This window comes from Nipponia nippon, unplaced genomic scaffold (assembly GCF_047370975.1).
Source record: "Nipponia nippon isolate SJK-2023a ecotype South Korea unplaced genomic scaffold, ASM4737097v1 scaffold_4, whole genome shotgun sequence".
NCBI lineage: Eukaryota > Metazoa > Chordata > Aves > Pelecaniformes > Threskiornithidae > Nipponia > Nipponia nippon.
In genome coordinates, this window is record NW_028262358.1 from 56,556,677 (window position 1) to 56,567,141 (window position 10,465).

The 10,465-nt window shown below is 41.0% G+C and overlaps 1 protein-coding gene across 1 annotated transcript; it reads left to right on the top strand.

Annotated features, from left to right (window-relative positions):
* Positions 1-325: 325 nt before the first annotated feature.
* VIP (vasoactive intestinal peptide) lies at positions 326-7,471 on the top strand. The gene is made up of 6 exons (XM_087775685.1): positions 326-510; positions 846-967; positions 2,616-2,756; positions 4,786-4,905; positions 5,578-5,686; positions 7,183-7,471. Exons 2-6 carry the CDS (start codon positions 855-857, stop codon positions 7,189-7,191), a joined length of 492 nt encoding a protein of 163 aa, XP_087631811.1. The 5' UTR covers positions 326-510; positions 846-854; the 3' UTR covers positions 7,192-7,471.
* The last annotated feature ends 2,994 nt before the right edge of the window (positions 7,472-10,465 follow it).

The window sequence follows — 10,465 nt, forward strand, 5'->3', positions numbered from 1 at the left end:
TCCCCTCCCGGCTGCCCCGGGCGCGGGCAGGGGTGCGCGGTGCGGCGTGGCCGCGCAGCCCCGCCAGCCGCCTGCTCTCCTGCTTGGCCAGGCGAAATCACGCTGCCGACGGGGCCCTGCTCCCCGCAAAACTAACTCATTAATATAAATCAAATAATGGCGGGGGGGTGGGGGGAAGAGGTAGGGTGCGCGGCTGCTCATGAGTTAAATATAAGTCTCTGACTGTCCTGAACAAAGCGACCGTCCCCTTGGGAAGGGTGACGTCTCCCCAGTAACGTGATCGCTTCTTCGGAAGCAGAAACGTGTAAACGCTATAAAACGCGGAGGCGCGGCGAGCAGCTCAGAGCGTGCGGCGAGTCGGAGCTCTCCTCTTCTTCCTCCTTCTCCTCCTCCTCTGCCGCCGCCGCCCCGGCAGCCGCGCAGCGGGGCAGGGCGCAGGCCCCCAGCAGCGCAGCGCTCCGCGCCGCTCCGCGCCCGCCCAGCCAGCTCCACCGACGGACTCGCGGCTCCGTGAGTAACTTTCCCTCCGCCGCAGCGGCAACTTTCCAGCGGATGAGGAGGGTGTCCCCACATCCCCCACCCACCCCCTTCTCCTCTCCCGGACCTGCAGGGAGGGCGCCCCGGCCGTCGGGTGGCGGAGCGCGGGTCTGACCGCCCAGGGCAGCCGGGGAGGGACCCTTCCTCCTGGGGTGCCAGCTCCCCCTGCGTTTCTCGGGGCCGGGGCCGGGGCCGGGGCCGGGGCCGGGCCGGGCGCTCCGCGGCCCGAGGCGACGCCCGGGTGCCCAGCGCGGGGCCGGTGGGTGCGGGCGGGTCGGTGGGTGACGGCTGCGCTCTTCCCTCCGCAGGTTGCGGCCATGGAGCTCCGCGGCGCCTCCCCGCTCCTCCTCGCCCTCGCCCTCCTCAGCGCCCTCTGCTGGCGGGCGCGGGCGCTGCCCCCGCGGGGGGCCGCCTTCCCCCCCGTCCCGCGGTAAGAACCGCGCCGCGCCCCGCCGGCCCGCCCGGGCTTGCCCTCCGCGGGGAGGTCGAGGGGGCTGTGAGAAGCGCCGCTCTCCCGCTGCGCTCCCCGGAGACGCGCACAGCGCGGCGCTCCCTGCCGGGCTGCCGGCTCGGGAACCGGCGGGGGCGCATCTCCGCGCCGAGGCTGGGGTCAAGCCTGCCTGGCCGAGCCCGGCCGGTGCCCGCCGAGCCCGGCCTTTAGAAGCCCCCCGCGGCACGCACGCACCTTCCGAGGCACCCGCAGCAATGCTGCCCCGGGAGCCGGAGAGCGGTGACCACCGCCTATGCGGGTGGCGTGGAGGGTGTGTGTTAAAATGTGCTCCGGGACATGACGCATCTCCATCAAAACAGTCTCGGCTTTTCGTGTGGGAAAGCTCCTTTATCGCCGACGTTCAGCATCTTTTAAAAAGCGGAGACATACACAGGCAAAATCGAACATACTAAAAATAACTAAATCGTGAAGGAGGGGAGGTGGTCCGTATGGACTGATGTGTAGCTTTTGCACTGCTGCATGCTTTGAATTGTTGAAGTTGTTATTAGTTATCTAACTAAATTAAATCAGATGGCAGAAAGGCATGTTTGACATTTAGGTAAGAGGAGCATGAAGTGTAAAAAGGCGAATGAAAAACGGTATAGCAAAACAGCAGAGTGACTGATTTTCAAAAGGTGTGGCTTGAGTTGGTTTATTTTACACAACAACTTTACTTTTTTGCCAGACAAAAGTCTTACATGCCTCAGATATATAAGTAGTACTAATAGTTATAATCACTGTAAAATTACAAGGACAATAGCCTATCTTAGTTTTCGTGTGTGATTTTTGCACATCATCACACTCAGGGGTTTACTGTAGCGATGGGAGTCTATTGTCTGCCACAGAACATAAGAGCAGCTAGAAGAAATATCTGATGCTATGCAGTCAGATTGCCTTTGATAAAATATTACACATCATAAGAAACAGCAGTTTACAAAAATGTGAAGTGGCTGTAAATCAGTTTATACAGAGCAATTGCCGTGATACATTTTAAAAGATTAAATGTGAACCTTTTTTAACTTGCAACTAGCAAATTAATTTAAACATGAGAGAATAAAAACACGCAGAGATACATGACTGCACTTCGTATTTAGTTTGAAGTTCTTGAGGGTGTAGTTACTGTCTTTAAAGAAGGCCTAAGAACTGTTTCATACTGCATTTCAATGCACATTTTAAGTCTTAATTGGAAGGTAAGTATTTCACAGGAACTGTTTTCACTTTGCATGGGTGGAGGCTGGTAATTCCATCCGTCGTTTATATAAAATATAGTTGTTATGAAAAGCTTCATGGTTGTCACTTGAGCTGTAATTGCCATACATTATGCACTGTTCACTGGAATAAATTGTGTGCAGTGACAACATATATCTAGAAAATATGCATTACAGAGAAGGATCTGTTATGTCGATTACTCAATCACTGAGCATGGATTATACCTGAAAGTGATTTTTGTTTTATCCAGACTACTTTAGCGTGCCTTACAGATTAAAGTAGGTAGATGTGCATTTTGACACAAACCAGAATGTAAGCTGCAGTGAAGTGTTGCATGTTCTCAGTTAACTGTACTTCACATGGTTTCCTTCTCCAACAGATTGGGAAACAGAATGCCATTTGATGGAGCCAGTGAACCTGACCATGCCCATGGGTCATTAAAGTCTGAATCAGACATTTTGCAGAACACACTACCTGAAAATGAGAAACTCTATTTTGATCTGTCCAGAATTATTGATAGGTGAGTTTCTTTGTTATCATAAATACAAATGATGATGCACTACTTGAATTACACCAAGAGATCGATCACATTTTCAAACTGAGAAATAGGAAAGGAAGAATCAATTACAGAAAAAAACCACATGGCCTCTGCTTGAATACTGGTAGCAGTAGGAGTGTCTGCAGAAATGTTGATTGCATTGCCGTTCTGGCATGATGAATTCATTCACTTCCCAGAGAGGGCTAAAAAGTATATTGTGAAAATCTGGAAGCTGTTTTATGAAATTAGCTTAATTTAATATGTACAATAGATAACTTAAGGAAAGCAGTATATTTACAAAATGAACGTTATCAAAATGATATGAACCCAGGTTGTATTGTAGAGTTTATTTATTGTCCATTTCAGAAATGCAAGGCAAGCTGATGGAATTTTCACCAGTGTCTACAGCCATCTTTTGGCTAAACTTGCTGTGAAGAGATATCTGCATTCGCTTATTAGAAAACGAGTTAGGTGAGGTGACACTTACATTAGGTAGAGTTTTTTCCTAGCTGGCTTCATTGGCAATTTTTTACCCTTCTGTACCTAAGATCTCATTTTTGTGATTTAGAGATAATGAAAGAGAAACGGATATAGTGATGGGGGAGCTGAAAATCCTATGTAACAACTTAGTAGTATTTGTTACCAAATGAATACGTTACTATTTATTCCTGATACAGCTGTGAGGGGTAGAGCAACAGACACTGCACATAGCACTGATAATATATACTGGCAATATTATAATGATTATCACGCCAATTTGCTCATTTTTTTCTCTGGTAGTGTTTTTACTAGCTTGGCGGATGAATGGCAAAAGTAAATGCAAAATGACTGATTACTCAGTACTTGCATAACAACAGGGGAATGCTCAATGAAATTAAGAAACAATTGGTTTACAGTGAAAGCAAAAAGGAATGATTTTTTTCCTATTGCCATATGTTTGGGAGATCTGTATTACGGAAGGATTCAAAAAAGAATGAGGCAAATCCGTAGACAAGGGATCTGGATGCAACTTCCAGACCAGGACATTTATAAACTAATGGTCGCAGGATGCTGGGAAGGGTCGCTGTATACTTCCCCTGTTTTCATATCCCTAAGCAGGAGCTACTGGGCACTCTTGGGAATGGAATAGTAGAATACTTCGGTCTGACCCAGTATGACACTTCCTTTGAGTGCCTACTTCATATGCTCAAAAGCTGAGTGAAAATTAGGTCCTGCATTTATATCAATGCTGCCTTTGTTCCAGAACATATAGTGCCAGTTTCTCATACGCTGTAAACTAACATAGATCATTTAAAATGGAACATACTGAGGCTTCCCAAGATTGTGCATGAAAAATAGGCCTCCAAGTTTGGATTTCACAAGGTGTGTTTTGTCTCCTGATACCTCCTTAAAACAAGCATTAGTAGTTACGTATGTGATGCTACACTCCTGCTTTCCTCAGAGGCAGGATCCGTCCTCACCGAGTTCAATACTAACGGTGACCAGGTCCTTTAAGAGCTTACTGTGACTGAAACCAGTCTGCACCTTGGCATTGTACTAAAATATATTTACGCAAATGATAGAAATCAGAATAAAGTCAGTTTATTAAAAAGAGTATCTTGGGCTATGAGAACAGACAGGAGAGAGTCATGAAATCCACACTCAGCCATTTGATCCTGCAGAATTCCTGGGACAGGGACTCTAGAAATCATTCAGTATGGATACTAATTGCATGGGCCATGGCAAAGCTGAGCAGCAGAAAGAAATCAGTGGAAGGTGTGCCCAAAAAGACTGAATACCGATCCTTAGAATTTTATCCTTGTTACTAAAATGCATAATAGGCAATAGAAGCAGTGGCTTGTTTTCAACAGAAGAAAGATCCAAAGTCATAGCTGGAAATGAAAGCTGAAATGAAAATTTGATTTTATTTAGCTAATCAACATTGTAAAGTTTTTTTTCACTCATTTAATGGTATCTTCTTTTAAACGGATATCGTCTATTCATTTTTTCTTTGTAATTGTTGTATTGCCAGCTCCCAGGACAGTCCTGTCAAGCGCCACTCTGACGCCGTCTTCACTGACAACTACAGCCGCTTTCGAAAGCAAATGGCTGTGAAGAAATACTTAAACTCAGTTTTAACTGGAAAAAGAAGGTACTACAAGAAAGCAAATACATGTTGTTTCCATACTTGTATGGTATTAAGACAGAAAAGATTTATACCCACGTATGTATACAGAGAGGACAAGCAAAAGGCAATGAACATTAATGACTTTATAACGTAGTTTGTAACATGGTTTTCAAATACAGACAGCATTTTCTTCCAGACTGGAACAGACACTACAATGAGATTAGAATAAAAGAATAAAGAGGAGACAGCATCTGGCAATTTTAAAAAATATTCTGACAGATTCTTAAAATGGTTTTATTTATAAAAAAGCCTCTTAAGGAAAAATCCACAGAGCTATGGAACATGAACAACAATTTTATAAAGAAAATGCACTATTTGTTGAAAATTTGCCTTTAAGTAAACACACAAAATGAAAATTTAGAAGTCACAGAAAGACCATATGTCCTAATCAGTATAGGTGAGAAGTGCTAGCATATGGTTTTGTAGAGCTTATATTCTGTTTGTTTATTCACTCATTTAGACAACTGCTTTTAAATGTTGTGTCTCTTCACTCATTAAACATGCTATTTCATGTGATTTGTAACACTTTCGTATAAGTGTAACAAAATGTGCAATAGCTACAGTTAGAAGGCGGCTTTGGTTGCTCGTTTGCTTTTTCTGGTGAGAGCAATAAGACTTGTTTCTGATCCACAACAGCCAGGAAGAGCTCAACCCCGCTAAACTTCGAGATGAAGCAGAACTTCTTGAACCTTCCTTTTCAGAAAACTATGATTCTGTAGATGAGCTGCTGAGCCACATCCCACTGGTATGTCCAGATTTTCTTTCCTCTTGCTATCTGTTACTTGACTTGACCCATGAAATGAGAGTCATCATACATGAAGTGTGGCCTATCAGAAAAGCAGAATCATTTAGGAAAGAGCCATGTTCCATGAAACACTGCATGTTTCTACAGGGATTGTGTCTGAATATAATAATCATTGTAATAACAATAATTAAGTTATCCCATGATTGCTGTTATTGAAAATTCCTAATTAAATGGGACTGTTAATAATGCACCTGACTCACTTGGGTGTTTCAACTTGTGTTCACTGCAGCATTAAACCAGAATTGACTCATTTTTAATTACAAAAATTATTATTTCTTCAGAGAACAAACTCAAGGATATTTCTTTTAATTTTTAAAAAAAAAGCTGCACATTTTGTTTAACATCTATTTCATTAGAAGGGAGTTGCCCCTAAAACTAAGAGGATCAGCAACATGACCCCTAAGCATTAAGAAAGCACTTGACTCCCATCTAAGGTGTGCTGCAGAGGGATTGTCTGACATGCAAATATTGCAGTTACTGTTTTCCATTTAGCTACTACTATTTTTCCAAAATCATTCACAAATATGTTTCTTTGGTGTGCTGAAATGTAAACTCTTCTACATCACAGCACTTGCAGGGACATAAAATTGAAAGGATAACATAGAAGTGAATCGGGCTTGGGATTCTTGAAAATGTCTTATGAAATTGATGGCAGGATGGGTTTTGGCATTCAGCTGTGTCTGAACTACCAGTACAAAAAAAGGCTACTCTTGAAGATAACATTGGGGGGGGGATAAAAGAAACAAAATTTCTCCAAACTGTTGTTTCCTTCCAAGACTGAAAGAAAACGTTCTTTTCCTTTCCACAAATGTGGCAGTTACTCTAAAGTTCTCAAAGATGAGAAAGGACATAAACTGCTTATGCCTCAAGGAACAAAACAATTTGTAAATGATGTGATTCAGGACAGAAATGTTCTTTCTAGACAAGATTATTGCAAAAATACCTGCTCCTGGATTTTGTGCCTTCTAAAACTTCTGGCATTGACTTAAGTAAGAGAGAGTAATGGTGCAGCAGGTCGTGGGTGTCTTCCTGGAAATATTTTCAGTCCTTTCCTTTTTTATGGACTGTGCTGATGATCCAGATCTCCCTATAGGTGAATCAGTGCCCAGTTGCTGATGTAGTGTGGATCAAGCACCCTGAATTCGTGTATCCATTTCAAGGATACAGTTGTTTTCAAAGTGAGCTGTTCTGCGCTGTAGACCAATGCGCAGTCACATTTTTGCCTAATCCTTCAACCTTTCTTCCTCATCCTACAGCCACGTCTGCTGGCTATAATGCCCACCAAGCTCCTGTGAATAGCTCCATCTCATGCTTGTCAGTCCCAAGCACAGCAGTTGTTTTATATCAAGTGTTACTTCTTGTCCACTTTTATACACCTCGTGGTGCAACTGTTTATGAAAATGAGTTTTAAAATGTGTTTCTCCTTTGCTTTTCAGGACCTCTGAAGGACACCCGGTAAAGTCTATGACAAGAACAAGCTATTTTTGAGTTCCACATAGTATTTCAAAGAGATGACTTTAGTCATCAAACCAGAACAAATATGTTGTGAAGTGAAAGTTGTGATATATTTGTTTCTTATGTAATAAAAGTTGATATTTACATTGTAAATATTACTCTAGAGTTCTCTACTGAAAGCTGTACATATGGATGCCAGTTTAACTCATGAGAAGTCTGTGAGTCCATATGCTGTAAATCCTTTACTTCAATAAATTCATTTGAAAATGAGTGTGCAGCTGAAAAAAGCCCATCATTGCTAATTAATTGGCTTATTTTAGATGTGGTACAACTTCAGATAAGCCTGTATGATAATAGGGATGCATTTCAAGATAGCTTCACAAACAAGTGTAAAAACGTGAGGAAAAGAATGTGCAAAGTGTGTAAAACTGCATTACAAAGATCTCTGAAGGTTACTGCCAAGCAAAAGGGAATGCTTTTCTAGCATCTTACCAAGCAAGTAGAGAAAGTGAACAAGCATTAAAAATTATTTGACCTCCAACAGCATCTTTCCTTCCTGTTCACATTTTAATATTTCACAATGTACAAATTATATTAAGACCAGAAATGTATCCTTTATTTTCAGTTGTGTTTTGGATGCTCTGGAGCTGACAAAGCACACAAAGAATGCTATCCCTTGATTCGTTTCATGCCTAAAGTCACTGATTATTCTACATTTAATTGTCTGTAGCTTTGATGATGAAACTGTTCCTTATATATAAAATAGATCTGAAGACACTTTACTATTTTTTCAGAATGAATGTAATTTACAGAGTATGCAGACAATAAATCATTTTATTATCACGGCAAACTATTACTGGTTTGAATCAGTGCTACAAGTACCTGTAACAGTAGAAGTCCCAGTAAGTGCTGTCTCTACTACAGTAATAGAGGATGATATTATTTTTTAACTGAGGTATACTATGCTATTTTAGAAAGACAAGCAAGTAAGCCTCCAGTCCGCATTTTTTTAGCTTTATATCGTTGTAGCTTAGTGTGGAACTGGAAATTTGCAGCTGATTCACTGCTGCTGTGAATCAGAATCTGGTTGTATTTTATTAAAATTGTAGATTTAACCAATTGGATCATTTTCTAAAGAATTATTTATTGTTGTAAGGACCCATAGTTCCACTGCAGTAAGGAAAGTGTGCAGTACTGCATGCACAACATATGAAATGCATATTCATGCATGATACTCCCATGACTCCCCTCCCACCTCCTAGAAAGAGATGAAACTTGAAGTAGAAAAACTTATCAGACCTACTTACAAGTTCAATTTGGAATTTCAAGTATATTTATATATCATACATATGCACACATAGACAGTGATAAAACTGATTTACAAGTTTCACTTACAAGTTTACTGTTCTCATTTAGAAGGAAGCTTTGAACATGATAAAATTTGAGATTCATGGAGACTAGTTCTCATAAATATGTAGCCTTCTGATTTGCAATTTTTTTGAATATTGGCAACTGCGTGTCAAAAGAAAACCAGCCTTGACAGAATTTATTTTAGCCTAAACCAATGAACGGTTCACAAAACTTAGACATAATTTTGAAGACTTCTCTTGAAAAGTGGTCTTCTAATGGTGGTCCACTCTCAATTCCTATGTTATGAAAATTTGGGTGTAAAAGTGGCTTTGGAAATACTTGAAGGATACTAACAGACTGATGCTATAGTACTTAATTGGAAATTTTCTTCAGTGTAGTTTGAACTTTGTTAGGATTTCTGTGATAAGTAATCTTTAAAAAAATAAGTGAAAAAATTAAGCAGAAGCAAAGCTGTTTATGGTCTTCACCACACAACTTTTTGTTTAAATATACATAATGTTCATTCACTCAATTTAAAGTAACAAAAATTGGAGCGATCAAACTTTTGACTCCACAATTCCAGAAATAGTTCTTTTTTTTTTTTTTTCCTAAATTTCCCTTTTTTATTTATTTCCAGTTTACTAATACGGCATCTGATGGAAGAGCTCGTCTTCCATGTCTAACGTTTAATCTCCCCAATATTTTGTTCTCCACAGAAAACTACAGAACCTTAGAACATGTATTTTCTCTGTTACAATGAAGATGGAGTGGGTTAAGGAAAAAAGGGATGCTTATTAGGAAATCATATATATATTATAAAATAAAAAATTAATACTCTCATTGCAATAACTAAAATAATACTGTGATAGCTTCCTCAGAGGGTTAGCAAATAGAGACTAAAAGGCATGCTAAATTTTATGGACATTTTAGCAAACCCTAGCACAGAAAGGAGAGATACTAACCTCCAGAATAATATACTTGACCTGATATTTGTGTTAAAGGATGGCTTTTAACTTGGCATAGCAACTTTTGACATTCTATAGGAGATATAAGGCCCAATTAATACATTGAGACTAGTTAATTGTGGAAGATGTAACATTGTTCAGCTCAACTCCATGGGCAAGTGGTTATGGTAAGGTTAAATGATAAAATTGAAGAGAAAATTGCAACATTTCATTGAATGAGACAAATTTTCAGTCTGTCAGTGAGTCTTGACACGTCACCAATCTTAGAACCCATCTGCAAAATGTCATAAAAGTGGAATCAAAGTGCTGCGTTAATTAGGAGAATGAAAGGGGCAGCTCCAAAGAGAGTGTCAAGAGGACTGCTAGGAGGAAAACAAATACCCGGGAGATTTAGAAGACCATCACTGGCAGAGAGAATGCAACCACTCGGGAGAAAGGAATAAAACTGTGCAGTGTTATTGGGGTATATGTTAAAGAAACATCTCACCATGTTTCTCCAGAATTTCACTTCTAACACAGGGTAGGAATACCTGCGATCGTAGAGGACAGAACTGATTCTTTTTTTGTTTTATTGAATGGGGTTTGCTTTTCGGACCTACCCCATGGAGCTCTTAAAGAAAGGGACACAATCACCTTTAAGTGAATCTTTACCAGCACTGGAAGGGGATATTTTCTGGTCCTGAATCCACAGAGAGGATTTGCATGCTTGTGTGGATCCGTACAACCATGACCCACTCAAGAGCAACCCTCAGGATTGTGTGTAAGACCGTGAGAATTACAAAAGTTGACAAAACATTTTAGAATTGCTGCTGGTAAAAACACGTTAAATGAATAAAACCCTAACAGCTGCTCTGGTATTTTAAATGGGTTTGAGGGGCTATGCGTGTTTGTTCCACCTGAAAGCCTGAGACAAAATTTCTGTTTAAAAATATGAAAATGGGTAACTTTG

What these genes read in the sequence shown, in the direction of transcription:
- VIP (XM_087775685.1), top strand. Translation starts at nt 855, where the DNA reads ATGGAGCTCCGCGGCGCCTCCCCGCTCCTCCTCGCCCTCGCCCTCCTC. An exon ending in GCCTTCCCCCCCGTCCCGCG is followed by an intron (nt 968 to 2,615) that starts GTAAGAACCGCG and finishes CTTCTCCAACAG; the next exon opens with ATTGGGAAACAGAATGCCAT. An exon ending in GTTTTAACTGGAAAAAGAAG is followed by an intron (nt 4,906 to 5,577) that starts GTACTACAAGAA and finishes GATCCACAACAG; the next exon opens with CCAGGAAGAGCTCAACCCCG.